The sequence below is a fragment of the Coregonus lavaretus genome (genome assembly GCF_964263955.1).
Source record: "Coregonus lavaretus genome assembly, contig: HAP1_SCAFFOLD_203, whole genome shotgun sequence".
NCBI classification, from domain to species: Eukaryota; Metazoa; Chordata; class Actinopteri; order Salmoniformes; family Salmonidae; genus Coregonus; species Coregonus lavaretus.
In genome coordinates, this window is record NW_028157962.1 from 479,554 (window position 1) to 494,939 (window position 15,386).

General features: G+C 47.2%; 1 protein-coding gene across 1 annotated transcript in view; it reads right to left on the reverse strand.

The window, feature by feature from the left end:
• LOC311124598 (serine/threonine-protein kinase Chk1-like) overlaps window positions 1-15,386 on the reverse strand; it is a 34,725-nt gene that overhangs the window by 13,407 nt on the left and 5,932 nt on the right. The window contains exons 3-10 of the mRNA XM_084198713.1: window positions 11,693-11,807; window positions 11,296-11,404; window positions 11,110-11,174; window positions 10,302-10,371; window positions 9,985-10,173; window positions 9,765-9,869; window positions 4,622-4,772; window positions 1,152-1,320 (exon numbers count right to left, since the gene is read on the reverse strand). Of these exons, the coding sequence (XP_084054839.1) occupies window positions 1,152-1,320; window positions 4,622-4,772; window positions 9,765-9,869; window positions 9,985-10,173; window positions 10,302-10,371; window positions 11,110-11,174; window positions 11,296-11,404; window positions 11,693-11,807 (973 nt within the window). The remainder of the gene's footprint in view (window positions 1-1,151; window positions 1,321-4,621; window positions 4,773-9,764; window positions 9,870-9,984; window positions 10,174-10,301; window positions 10,372-11,109; window positions 11,175-11,295; window positions 11,405-11,692; window positions 11,808-15,386) is intronic.

Consider the following 15,386-nt stretch of genomic DNA (forward strand, 5'->3'; position numbering starts at 1 on the left):
CCAGAATGCCACTTGATCCAGACAGATAAACTCAGCTACTGCTCTGTTTAATCGTTGGGCATCTTTTGAGTTAAACTCAGCTACTGCTCTGTTCAATCGTTGGGCATCTTTTGAGTTAAATATCATTACATGTATTCATTCTGTGCAGCGTGAGCGGGAAGCTAACGTGATGCAGCCCAGACTCCCAGGGGTTCCTCCGGCCAGGCCAAACAGTTACCTCAACCAACCTTTACCCCTGCACATTGACTCGGTACCGGTACCACCTGTATATAGCCTCCTGCACATTGACTCGGTACCGGTACCTCCTGTATATAGCCTCCCGCACATTGACTCGGTACCGGTACCACCTGTATATCGGTCCCTCCTGTATATCGGTCCCTCCTGTATATCGCCTCCTGCACATTGACTCGGTGTGTGTGTGTGTATATGTGTGTGTGTATACAGCGTGTGTGTGTGTGTGTGTGTGTGTGTGTATACAGTGTGTGTGTTACCTGGCTGGCTCCAGTTGTGTGTGTGTGTTACCTGGCTGGCTCCAGGTGTGTGTGTGTGTTACCTGGCTGGCTCCAGGTGTGTGTGTGTGTTACCTGGCTGGCTCCAGGTGTGTGTGTGTGTTACCTGGCTGGCTCCAGGTGTGTGTGTGTGTTACCTGGCTGGCTCCAGGTGTGTGTGTGTGTTACCTGGCTGGCTCCAGGTGTGTGTGTGTGTTACCTGGCTGGCTCCAGGTGTGTGTGTGTGTTACCTGGCTGGCTCCAGGTGTGTGTGTGTTACCTGGCTGGCTCCAGGTGTGTGTGTGTGTTACCTGGCTGGCTCCAGGTGTGTGTGTGTGTTACCTGGCTGGCTCCAGGTGTGTGTGTGTGTTACCTGGCTGGCTCCAGGTGTGTGTGTGTTACCTGGCTGGCTCCAGGTGTGTGTGTGTTACCTGGCTGGCTCCAGGTGTGTGTGTGTTACCTGGCTGGCTCCAGGTGTGTGTGTGTTACCTGGCTGGCTCCAGGTGTGTGTGTGTTACCTGGCTGGCTCCAGGTGTGTGTGTGTTACCTGGCTGGCTCCAGGTGTGTGTGTGTTACCTGGCTGGCTCCAGGTGTGTGTGTGTTACCTGGCTGGCTCCAGGTGTGTGTGTGTTACCTGGCTGGCTCCAGGTGTGTGTGTGTTACCTGGCTGGCTCCAGGTGTGCCCAGTAGTTGACTCCCCAGCAGCATGTTGTCTGGTCTGGCCGGCTGAGAGAAGCTGACCTGGACTGCCCCTCCGACACAAACACTTCCTTCCCACACACACACACCCAGCGCTGGGTCTGGCTGGGAGCTGGAGAACTGCACCCTGTCACTACACACACACACACACACACACACGCACACACACACACGCACACACACCATTAATCCGCTGCTCCCAACTCCCCGAGACACCCTCGGAGAGTGGGGTCACGGCCAGGGTCTGCCATCAACGGCGACCCTGGAGAAATGAGGGTTAAGTGTCTTGCTCAAGGGCACATCGGTAGTTGTTGTACATTGTCGGCTCTGGGATTCGAACTAGCAACCGTTCAGTGACTGTAATCGCTAGGTTACCTGCCGCCCTTAGCAACATTAGACAAACACCATAACATAGTTGTAACATAACCCACCTGTTGTTCCTGTGTAGTTGTGTGTCGGAGCACAGTAGTTTATTGTGAGAGGATGAGGATGTGAGGGTCTAACCCACCTGTTGTTCCTGTGTAGTTGTGTGTCGGAGCACAGTAGTTTATTGTGAGAGGATGAGGATGTGAGGGTCTAACCCACCTGTTGTTCCTGTGTAGTTGTGTGTCGGAGCACAGTAGTTTGTTGTGAGAGGATGAGGATGTGAGGGTCTAACCCACCTGTTGTTCCTGTGTAGTTGTGTGTCGGAGCACAGTAGTTTGTTGTGAGAGGATGAGGATGTGAGGGTCTAACCCACCTGTTGTTCCTGTGTAGTTGTGTGTCGGAGCACAGTAGTTTATTGTGAGAGGATGAGGATGTGAGGGTCTAACCCACCTGTTGTTCCTGTGTAGTTGTGTGTCGGAGCACAGTAGTTTATTGTGAGAGGATGAGGATGTGAGGGTCTAACCCACCTGTTGTTCCTGTGTAGTTGTGTGTCGGAGCACAGTAGTTTATTGTGAGAGGATGAGGATGTGAGGGTCTAACCCACCTGTTGTTCCTGTGTAGTTGTGTGTCGGAGCACAGTAGTTTGTTGTGAGAGGATGAGGATGTGAGGGTCTAACCCACCTGTTGTTCCTGTGTAGTTGTGTGTCGGAGCACAGTAGTTTATTGTGAGAGGATGAGGATGTGAGGGTCTGACCCACCTGTTGTTCCTGTGTAGTTGTGTGTCGGAGCACAGTAGTTTGTTGTGAGAGGATGAGGATGTGAGGGTCTAACCCACCTGTTGTTCCTGTGTAGTTGTGTGTCGGAGCACAGTAGTTTGTTGTGAGAGGATGAGGATGTGAGGGTCTGACCCACCTGTTGTTCCTGTGTAGTTGTGTGTCGGAGCACAGTAGTTTGTTGTGAGAGGATGAGGATGTGAGGGTCTAACCCACCTGTTGTTCCTGTGTAGTTGTGTGTCGGAGCACAGTAGTTTGCTGTGAGAGGATGAGGATGTGAGGGTCTAACCCACCTGTTGTTCCTGTGTAGTTGTGTGTCGGAGCACAGTAGTTTATTGTGAGAGGATGAGGATGTGAGGGTCTAACCCACCTGTTGTTCCTGTGTAGTTGTGTGTCGGAGCACAGTAGTTTATTGTGAGAGGATGAGGATGTGAGGGTCTAACCCACCTGTTGTTCCTGTGTAGTTGTGTGTCGGAGCACAGTAGTTTATTGTGAGAGGATGAGGATGTGAGGGTCTAACCCACCTGTTGTTCCTGTGTAGTTGTGTGTCGGAGCACAGTAGTTTGTTGTGAGAGGATGAGGATGTGAGGGTCTAACCCACCTGTTGTTCCTGTGTAGTTGTGTGTCGGAGCACAGTAGTTTGCTGTGAGAGGATGAGGATGTGAGGGTCTAACCCACCTGTTGTTCCTGTGTAGTTGTGTGTCGGAGCACAGTAGTTTATTGTGAGAGGATGAGGATGTGAGGGTCTAACCCACCTGTTGTTCCTGTGTAGTTGTGTGTCGGAGCACAGTAGTTTGCTGTGAGAGGATGAGGATGTGAGGGTCTAACCCACCTGTTGTTCCTGTGTAGTTGTGTGTCGGAGCACAGTAGTTTGTTGTGAGAGGATGAGGATGTGAGGGTCTAACCCACCTGTTGTTCCTGTGTAGTTGTGTGTCGGAGCACAGTAGTTTGTTGTGAGAGGATGAGGATGTGAGGGTCTAACCCACCTGTTGTTCCTGTGTAGTTGTGTGTCGGAGCGCAGTAGTTTGTTGTGAGAGGATGAGGATGTGAGGGTCTAACCCACCTGTTGTTCCTGTGTAGTTGTGTGTCGGAGCACAGTAGTTTATTGTGAGAGGATGAGGATGTGAGGGTCTAACCCACCTGTTGTTCCTGTGTAGTTGTGTGTCGGAGCACAGTAGTTTGTTGTGAGAGGATGAGGATGTGAGGGTCTAACCCACCTGTTGTTCCTGTGTAGTTGTGTGTCGGAGCGCAGTAGTTTGTTGTGAGAGGATGAGGATGTGAGGGTCTAACCCACCTGTTGTTCCTGTGTAGTTGTGTGTCGGAGCACAGTAGTTTGTTGTGAGAGGATGAGGATGTGAGGGTCTAACCCACCTGTTGTTCCTGTGTAGTTGTGTGTCGGAGCACAGTAGTTTGTTGTGAGAGGATGAGGATGTGAGGGTCTAACCCACCTGTTGTTCCTGTGTAGTTGTGTGTCGGAGCACAGTAGTTTATTGTGAGAGGATGAGGATGTGAGGGTCTAACCCACCTGTTGTTCCTGTGTAGTTGTGTGTCGGAGCACAGTAGTTTGTTGTGAGAGGATGAGGATGTGAGGGTCTAACCCACCTGTTGTTCCTGTGTAGTTGTGTGTCGGAGCACAGTAGTTTATTGTGAGAGGATGAGGATGTGAGGGTCTAACCCACCTGTTGTTCCTGTGTAGTTGTGTGTCGGAGCACAGTAGTTTATTGTGAGAGGATGAGGATGTGAGGGTCTAACCCACCTGTTGTTCCTGTGTAGTTGTGTGTCGGAGCACAGTAGTTTATTGTGAGAGGATGAGGATGTGAGGGTCTAACCCACCTGTTGTTCCTGTGTAGTTGTGTGTCGGAGCACAGTAGTTTGTTGTGAGAGGATGAGGATGTGAGGGTCTAACCCACCTGTTGTTCCTGTGTAGTTGTGTGTCGGAGCACAGTAGTTTATTGTGAGAGGATGAGGATGTGAGGGTCTAACCCACCTGTTGTTCCTGTGTAGTTGTGTGTCGGAGCACAGTAGTTTATTGTGAGAGGATGAGGATGTGAGGGTCTAACCCACCTGTTGTTCCTGTGTAGTTGTGTGTCGGAGCACAGTAGTTTATTGTGAGAGGATGAGGATGTGAGGGTCTAACCCACCTGTTGTTCCTGTGTAGTTGTGTGTCGGAGCACAGTAGTTTATTATGAGAGGATGAGGATGTGAGGGTCTAACCCACCTGTTGTTCCTGTGTAGTTGTGTGTCGGAGCACAGTAGTTTGCTGTGAGAGGATGAGGATGTGAGGGTCTAACCCACCTGTTGTTCCTGTGTAGTTGTGTGTCGGAGCACAGTAGTTTGTTGTGAGAGGATGAGGATGTGAGGGTGTGACTGAACCATGGATCGGTCTTGAGTTCAGATATAGACAGCCTCTCTTCTGGCAAGGCCCGGAGCAGCTTAGATAGCAGACCTAAAGAGACACACATCCAAAAAAGAAATAAAATATATATATATACACACACAAAGTGGGGGGGGGGAAAGTATTTAGTCAGCCACCAATTGTGCAAGTTCTCCCACTTAAAAAGATGAGAGAGGCCTGTAATTTTCATCATAGGTACACGTCAACTATGACAGACAAAATGATTTTTAAAAATCCAGAAAATCACATTGTAGGATTTTTAATGAATTTATTTGCAAATTATGGTGGAAAATAAGTATTTGGTCAATCACAAACGTTTCTCAATACTTTGTTATATACCCTTTGTTGGCAATGACACAGGTCAAACGTTTTCTGTAAGTCTTCACAAGGTTTTCACACACTGTTGTTGGTATTTTGGCCCATTCCTCCACGCAGATCTCCTCTAGAGCAGTGATGTTTTGGGGCTGTCGCTGGGCAACACAGACTTTCAACTCCCTCCAAAGATTTTCTATGGGGTTGAGATCTGGAGACTGGCTAGGCCACTCCAGGACCTTGAAATGCTTCTTACGAAGCCACTCCTTCGTTGCCCGGGCGGTGTGTTTGGGATCATTGTCATGCTGAAAGACCCAGCCACGTTTCATCTTCAATGCCCTTGCTGATGGAAGGAGGTTTTCACTCAAAATCTCACGATACATGGCCCCATTCATTCTTTCCTTTACACGGATCAGTTGTCCTGGTCCCTTTGCAGAAAAACAGCCCCAAAGCATGATGTTTCCACCCCCATGCTTCACAGTAGGTATGGTGTTCTTTGGATGCAACTCAGCATTCTTTGTCCTCCAAACACGACGAGTTGAGTTTTTACCAAAAAGTTATATTTTGGTTTCATCTGACCATATGACATTCTCCCAATCCTCTTTTGGATCATCCAAATGCACTCTAGCAAACTTCAGACGGGCCTGGACATGTACTGGCTTAAGCAGGGGGACACGTCTGGCACTGTAGGATTTGAGTCCCTGGCGGCGTAGTGTGTTACTGATGGTAGGCTTTGTTACTTTGGTCCCAGCTCTCTGCAGGTCATTCACTAGGTCCCCCTGTGTGGTTCTGGGATTTTTGCTCACCGTTCTTGTGATCATTTTGACCCAACGGGGTGAGATCTTGCGTGGAGCCCCAGATCGAGGGAGATTATCAGTGGTCTTGTATGTCTTCCATTTCCTAATAATTGCTCCCACAGTTGATTTCTTCAAACCAAGCTGCTTACCTATTGCAGATTCAGTCTTCCCAGCCTGGTGCAGGTCTACAATTTTGTTTCTGGTGTCCTTTGACAGCTCTTTGGTCTTGGCCATAGTGGAGTTTGGAGTGTGACTGTTTGAGGTTGTGGACAGGTGTCTTTTATACTGATAACAAGTTCAAACAGGTGCCATTAATACAGGTAACGAGTGGAGGACAGAGGAGCCTCTTAAAGAAGTTGTTACAGGTCTGTGAGAGCCAGAAATCTTGCTTGTTTGTAGGTGACCAAATACTTATTTTCCACCATAATTTGCAAATAAATTCATTAAAAATCCTACAATGTGATTTTCTGGATTTTTTTCTCCTCAATTTGTCTGTCATAGTTGACATGTACCTATGATGAAAATTACAGGCCTCTCTCATCTTTTTAAATGGGAGAACTTGCACAATTGGTGGCTGACTAAATACTTTTTTCCCCCACTGTGTGTGTGTGTGTATATATGTGTGTGTGTGTGTGTATATATATATATATATATATACACACATATATACACACACACACACACACACATGCTGTTCAGTACCAGTCAAAAGTTAAGGTTTTTCTTTATTTTTACAATTTTTTACATTGTAGAATAATAGTGAAGACATCAAAACTATGAAATAACACATATGGAATCATGTAGTAAACAAAAAAAGTGTTTAAAATATATTTTGATTTGTTATATTTGAGATTCTTCAAATAGCCACTCTTTGCCTTGATGACAGCTTTGCACACTCTTGGCATTCTCTCAACCAGCTTCACCTGGAACGCTTTTCCAACAGTCTTGAAAGAGTTCCCACATATGCTGAGCACTTGTTGGCTGCTTTTCCTTCACTCTGCAGTCCAACTCATCCCAAACCATCTCAATTGGGTTGAGGTTGGGGGATTGTGGAGGCCAGGTCATCTGATGCAGCACTCCATCACTCTCCTTCGTGGTAAAATAGCCCTTATACAGCCTGGAGGTGTGTTGGGTCATTGTCCTGTTGAAAAACAAATGATAGTCCCACTAAGCCCAAACCAGATGGGATAGAGTATCGCTGCAGAATGCTGTGGTAGCCATGCTGGTTAAGTGGGCCTTGAATTCTAAATAAATCACAGACAGTGTCACCAGCAAAGCACCCCCACACCATAACACCTCCTCCTCCATGCTTCACGGTGGGAACTACACATGCGGAGATCATCCGTTCACCCACACCGCGTCTCACAAAATACCAATTTGGACTCCACCGGTCTAATGTCCATTGCTCATGTTTCTTGGCTCAAGCAGGTCCCTTCTTATTGGAGTCCTTTAGTAGTGGTTTCTTTGCAGCAATTCGACCATGAAGGCCTGATTCACACAGTCTCCTCTGAACAGTTGATGTTGAGATGTGTCTGTTACTTGAACTCTGTGAAGCATTTATTTGGGCTGCAATTTCTGAGGCTGGTAACTCTAATGAACTTATCCTCTGCAGCAGAGGTAACTCTGGGTCTTCCTTTCCTGTGGCGGTCCTCATGAGAGCCAGTTTCATCATAGCGCTTGATGGTTTTTGCGACTGCACTTGAAGAAACTTTCAAAGTTCTTGAAATGTTCTGTATTGACTGACCTTCATGTCTTAAAGTAATGATGGACTGTCATTTCTCTTTGCTTATTTGAGCTGTTCTTGCAATAATATGGACTTAGTCTTTTACCAAATAGGGCTATCTTCTGTATACCCACCCTACCTTGTCACAACACAACTGATTGGCTCAAACGCATTAAGAAATTCCACAAATTAACTTTTAACAAGGCACACCTGTTAATTGAAATGCATTCCAGGTGACTACCTCATGAAGCTGGTTGAGAGAATGCCAAGAGTGTGCAAAGCTGTCATCAAGGCAAAGGGTGGCTACTTTGAAGAATCTCAAATATATTTTGATTTGTTTAACACTTTTTTGGTTACTACATGATTCCATATGTGTTATTTCATAGTTTGGATGTCTTCACTATTATTCTACAATGTAAAAAATTGTAAAAATAAAGAAAAACCCTTGAATGAGTAGGTGTGTCCAAACTTTTGACACACTACCGTTCAAAGGTTTGGGTCACTTAGAAATGTCCTTGTTTTTGAAAGAAAAGCACTTTTTTCATCCAATAACATCATATTGATCAGAAATACAGTGTAGACATTGTTAATGTTGTAAATGGCTATTGTAGCTGGAAACGGCTGTTTTTTTATGGAATATAGGCGTACAGAGGCCCATTATCAGCAACCATCAGTCCTGTGTTCCAATGGCACGTTGTGTTTGCTAATCCAAGTTTATCATTTTAAAAGGCTAATTGATCATTAGAAAACCATTTTGCAATTATGTTAGCACAGCTGAAAACTGTTGTGCTGATTAAAGAAGCAATAAAACTGGCCTTCTTGAGACTAGTTGAGTATCTGGAGCATCAGCAATTGTGGGTTCGATTACAGGCTCAAAATGGCCAGAAACAAATAACTTTCTTCTGAAACTCGTCAGTCTATTCTTGTTCTGAGAAATGAAGGCTATTCCATGCGAGAAATTGCCAAGAAACTGAAGATCTCGTACAACGCTATGTACTACTCCCTTCACAGAACAGCGCATACTGGCTCTAACCAGAATAGAAAGAGGAGTGGGAGGCCCCGGTGCACAACTGAGCAAGAGGACAAATACATTAGAGTTTAGTTTGAGAAACAGACGCCTCACAGGTCCTCAACTGGCAGCTTCATTAACTAGTACCCGCAAGACACCAGTCTCAACGTCAACAGTGAAGAGACGACTCCGGGATGCTGACCTTCTAGGCAGAGTTGCAAAGAAAAAGCCATATCTCAGACTGGCCAATAAAAAGAAAAGATTAAGATGGGCAAAAGAACACAGACACTGGACAGAGGAAGATTGGAAAAAAGTGTTATGGACAGACGAACCGAAGTTTGAGGTGTTCGGATCACAAAGAAGAACATTTGTGAGACACAGACCAAATGAAAAGATGCTGGAGGAGTGCTTGATGCCATCTGTCAAGCATGGTGGAGGCAATGTGATGGTCTGGGGGTGCTTTGGTGGTGGTAAAGTGGGAGATTTGTACAGGGTAAAAGGGATCTTGAAGAAGGAAGGCTATCACTCCATTTTGCAACGCCATACCCTGTGGACGGCGCTTGATTGGAGCCAATTTCCTCCTACAACAGGACAATGACCCAAAGCACAGCTCCAAACTATGCAATAACTATTTCGGGAAGAAGCAGTCAGCTGGTATTCTGTCTATAATGGAGTGGCCAGCACAGTCACCGGATCTCAACCCTATTGAGCTGTTGTGGGAGCAGCTTGACCGTATGGTACGTAAGAAGTGCCCATCAGGATTATTTGATGAAAGCAAAGTTTGAAGGACACAATTATTATTTCAATTAAAAATCATTATTTCTAACCTTGTCAATGACTACATTTCAAACTCATTTCATGTATGTTTACATGGAAAACAAGGACATTTCTAAGTGACCCCAAACTTTTGAACAGTAGAATGTGTGTAATATATATATATATATACATAGAACCATGGAGTTTAGACTGAGACACTGTTCTGGACTGGCCTATAGTAGTTACAGTGTCTTACTGAGGGGGGGGTGTCTTACTGAGGGGGGGTGGTGTCTTACTGAGGGGGTGTGTCTTACTGAGGGGGTGTGTCTTACTGAGGGGGGTGTGTCTTACTGAGGGGGGTGTGTCTTACTGAGGGGGGTGTGTCTTACTGAGGGGGGTGTGTCTTACTGAGGGGGGTGTGTCTTACTGAGGGGGGTGTGTCTTACTGAGGGGGGTGTGTGTAACCTTCTTCCAGGGGGAGAGGTAGGTCTTCTTCTGCAGCCAATCAGAATACTCCTGGCAGCTCTCGCTGGGCTGGTCCCATGGCAACTCTGTAACCATAGCAACTCTGTCACACACACACACACACACAGAGGTTCCAGAGCAACTCTACAACCTTCCAATGACAACGTCACACACACACACACACACACACACCACCCCTACCGCCAGCCAACATGGCAGTGAGGACGATGCCACAGGCCCAGACGTCAGCTGGTTGAGCGCTGAACTCTAATTTGCTGAGCAGCTCAGGCGCGACGTACGGCAGCGTTCCACAAAGCCTGTTCAGACGCCGCTCTCGCCCACGGTGACGGAACATCGTAGCGAGACCGAAGTCTGACAACTTTAGGTTATCTACACACAACAGAACACAGAACACAGAACACAGAACACACAACAGAACACAGAACACAGTATACACCATTATGTCAAAATAAAATTAGCACAACTTCCAGCACACACTCAGTCAAACACACACACACCTTTATCGTCCAGTAGAATGTTCTCAGGCTTGATGTCTCTGTGGGTGATACCTACACTGTGGAGATACTCCTAGAGAGGGGGGAGGGAGAAGGAGAGAGGGGGGAGGGAGAAGGAGAGAGGGGGGAGGGAGAAGGAGAGAGGGGGGAGGGAGAAGGAGAGAGGGGGGAGGGGGGAGGGAGAAGGGGGGAGGGGAGAGGGGAGGGGGAAGGAGAGAGGGGGGAGGGAGAAGGAGAGAGGGGGAGGGAGATGGAGAGAGGGGGGAGGGAGATGGAGAGAGGGGGGAGGGAGAAGGAGAGAGGGGGGAGGGAGAAGGGGAGAGGGGAAGGATAGAGGGGGGAGGGAGAAGGAGAGAGGGGGGAGGGAGAAGGAGAGAGGGGAGAGGGAGAAGGAGAGAGGGGAGAGGGAGAAGGAGAGAGGGGGGAGGGAGAAGGAGAGAGGGGGGAGGGAGAAGGAGAGAAGGGGAGGGAGAAGGAGAGAAGGGGGAGGGAGAAGGAGAGAGGGGGGAGGGAGAAGGAGAGAGGGGGGAGGGGGGAGGGAGAAGGGGGAGGGAGAGGGGAGGGGGAAGGAGAGAGGGGGGAGGGAGAAGGAGAGAGGGGGGAGGGAGAAGGAGAGAGGGGGGAGGGAGAAGGAGAGAGGGGGGAGGGAGAAGGAGAGAAGGGGAGGGAGAAGGAGAGAAGGGGAGGGAGAAGGAGAGAGGGGGGAGGGAGAAGGAGATTAAATCTAGTATATCCACCAAACCAACTCCGCGCTACGCTCCGTAGACCCCTTCACTCCGACCTCTAACCCTCCTCGGTAACTGTCACTCACCACAGCTGCTATCAACTGCTGGAAAAACCTGTGAGCTTCTCTCTCTGGCATCCCCAAATCAGGCTCTGAGAGGGAGAGGAGAGAGAGAGAGAGAGTTGTTTCAGTGTGAGATGGCCCCCAGCCTGTGATTGGCTGATTGAATCCTCTCTCAGTGTTGTGATTGGCTGCTGGCACTGTCAGTCTCACCAATCCTGTCGAATAGCTCTCCTCCACTGCAGTACTCCAGGAACAGATAGACAGTCGGCCCCTCCCTCCGGTGGCCGAAGAAACGCACTATGTTAGGGTGGGACAGAACCTGTAACACACAACCAGAAGTCCATGAGAAAGCAAAAAATAATAATCGATGACCAATATATAATTTTTAAATATCATAAATAAAGGACAAAGACATAGGTCAGACAGACAGACCTACCAGACAGACAGGCAGACAGGTATACCAGACAGGGAGACAGGCCAGACCAGACCAGACCAGACAGGCAGGCAGGCAGGTATACCAGACAGGGAGACAGGCCAGACCAGACCAGACCAGACAGGCAGGCAGGTATACCAGACAGGGAGACAGGCATAAGACAGAGATAGGTACCTTGTTGATGCAGATCTCTTTCTTGACGTTCTCAGAACACTCCTTCCCCTGAGACGTATCAATGACCTTCACCGCTACAGCTTCTCCTGTCTGTCGGTTCACTAACAGCCTCACCCTGAGACACACACACACACACACCATGAATACCACACCGCTACAGCCTCTCCTGTCTGTCGGTTCACTAACAGCCTCACCCTGAGACACACACACACACCATGAATACCACACCGCTACAGCCTCTCCTGTCTGTCGGTTCACCAACAGCCTCACCCTGAGACACACACACACACACACCATGAATACCACACCGCTACAGCCTCTCCTGTCTGTTGGTTCACTAACAGCCTCACCCTGAGACACACACACACACACACACACACACACACACACACCATGAATACCACACACACACACACACACCATGAATACCACACACACACCATGAATACCACACACACACCATGAATACCACACACAACATGAATACCACACACAACATGAATACCACACACACACACACACACACACCATGAATACCACACACACACACACACACACCATGAATACCACACACCATGAATACCACACACACCATGAATACCACACACACACACACCATGAATACCACACACACCATGAATACCACACACACACACCATGAATACCACACACACACACACACACACACACACACCATGAATACCACACACACACACCATGAATACCACACACACACCATGAATACCACACACACACACACACCATGAATACCACACACACACCATGAATACCACACACACACACACACACACACACCATGAATACCACACACACACACACACACCATGAATACCACACACACACCATGAATACCACACACACACACACACACCATGAATACCACACACACACACACACCATGAATACCACACACACACACACACACACACCATGAATACCACACACACACACACACACCATGAATACCACACACACACACACCCACACACACCATGAATACCACACACACACACACACACACCATGAATACCACACACACACACACACACCATGAATACCACACACACACACACACACACCATGAATACCACACACACACACCATGAATACCACACCGCTACAGCCTCTCCTGTCTGTCGGTTCACTAACAGCCTCACCCTGAGACACACACACACACCATGAATACCACACCGCTACAGCCTCTCCTGTCTGTCGGTTCACCAACAGCCTCACCCTGAGACACACACACACACACACCATGAATACCACACCGCTACAGCCTCTCCTGTCTGTTGGTTCACTAACAGCCTCACCCTGAGACACACACACACACACACACACACACCATGAATACCACACACACACACACACCATGAATACCACACACACACCATGAATACCACACACACACATACCATGAATACCACACACACACATACCATGAATACCACACACACACACCATGAATACCACACACACACCATGAATACCACACACAACATGAATACCACACACACACACACACACACCATGAATACCACACACACACACACACACACCATGAATACCACACACCATGAATACCACACACACCATGAATACCACACACACACACACCATGAATACCACACACACACACACACACCATGAATACCACACACACACACACACACCATGAATACCACACACACACACACACACACCATGAATACCACACACACACACACCATGAATACCACACACACACCATGAATACCACACACACACACACACACCATGAATACCACACACACACACACACACCATGAATACCACACACACACCATGAATACCACACACACACACACACACCATGAATACCACACACACACACACACCATGAATACCACACACACACACACACACCATGAATACCACACACACACACACACCATGAATACCACACACACACACACACACACACACCATGAATACCACACACACACACACACACACACACCATGAATACCACACACACACACACACACCATGAATACCACACACACACACACACACCATGAATACCACACACACACACACACACCATGAATACCACACACACACACACACACACCATGAATACCACACACACTAGGGATGTGACAAACGGACAAAATCAGCGTTCCATTAAAACGATGGAGAACAGTGCAGAATACGGTCCTATTGAGTACGACCACTAGGGGGCAATCATAGGCTCCATCTCAAACTGAACCTGTGGGCCCTGAGCCCTTCATGGAGTGGCCACTTGCTGATGTGTTCGATAGTGATCACTCGAGGCCGTAAGTGTTTCCGACAAAATGAGCATTAAGACGATGCCCACTCTACCTCCCAACTGACGCTTATCAATATTTCAAATGTATTTACCATTTGTGAGCATTGTCTACCTGGGGCAGACAGACTCACTGCGGACCTGGGGCAGACAGAGACTCACTGCGGACCTGGGGCAGACAGACTGATAGACAGGTAGAAGGTTAGAAGAACTAAACGACATCTCTCTACATAATCCCTCTCCATTGATTTCATCAGCTGATATAGCTTGTCATGTACTTCTCGAGCAGTACATGAGGCGATGCCGTCATACAGCACGTGAGCTGTCCAAAGCAAAAATAATCAATCTACTGGCTGAGACCTTCAATAGTGAACATATCAGCAACATGCTGGCTACTGTTGATAGTCTGCAAAAAGAGAACTAGCATTGAGTTGGCTAGGGCAGTCTGACCAAAAAATTTAACGTTTGGGTTGACCGAGAGCAGTCTTCATTTGACCAATCAAGTTTTCAAAAGGCGTATTTTTCCATATATAGACACACCCTGTGTTTGAATAAAAAAAAAAAATATATATATATATATATATATATATATATACACACACACACACACACATATACATACATACACACACAAAGAACCAGTCAAACGTTTGGACACACCTACTCATTAAAGGGTTTTTCTATATTTGTACTATTTTCTACATTGTAGAATAATAGTGAAGACATCAAAACTATGAAATAACACATATGGAATCATGTAGTAGCCAAAAAAGTGTTTAAAATATATTTTAGATTCTTCAAAGTAGCAACCCTTTGCCTTGACGACAGCTTTGCACACTCTTGGTATTCTCTCAACCAGCTTCATGAGGTAGTCACCTGGAATACATTTAAATTAAGAGGTGTGCCTTCTTAAAAGTTAATTTGTGGAATTTCTTTCCTTCTTAATGTGTTCGAGCCAATCAGTTGTGTTGTGACAAGGTAGGTGGGGTATACAGAAGATAGCCCTATTTGGTAAAAGACCAAGTCCATATTATGGCAAGAACAGCTCAAATAAGCAAAGAGAAACAACAGTCCATCATTACTTTAAGACATGAAGGTCAGTCAATACGGAACATTTCAAGAACTTTAAAAGTTTCTTCAAGTGCAGTCGCAAAAACCATCAAGCGCTATGATGAAACTGGCTCTCATGAGGACCGCCACAGGAAAGGAAGACCCAGAGTTACCTCTGCTGCAGAGGATAAGTTCATTAGAGTTACCAGCCTCAGAAATTGCAGCCCAAATAAATGCTTCACAGAGTTCAAGTAACAGACACATCTCAACATCAACTGTTCAGAGGAGACTGTGTGAATCAGGCCTTCATGGTCG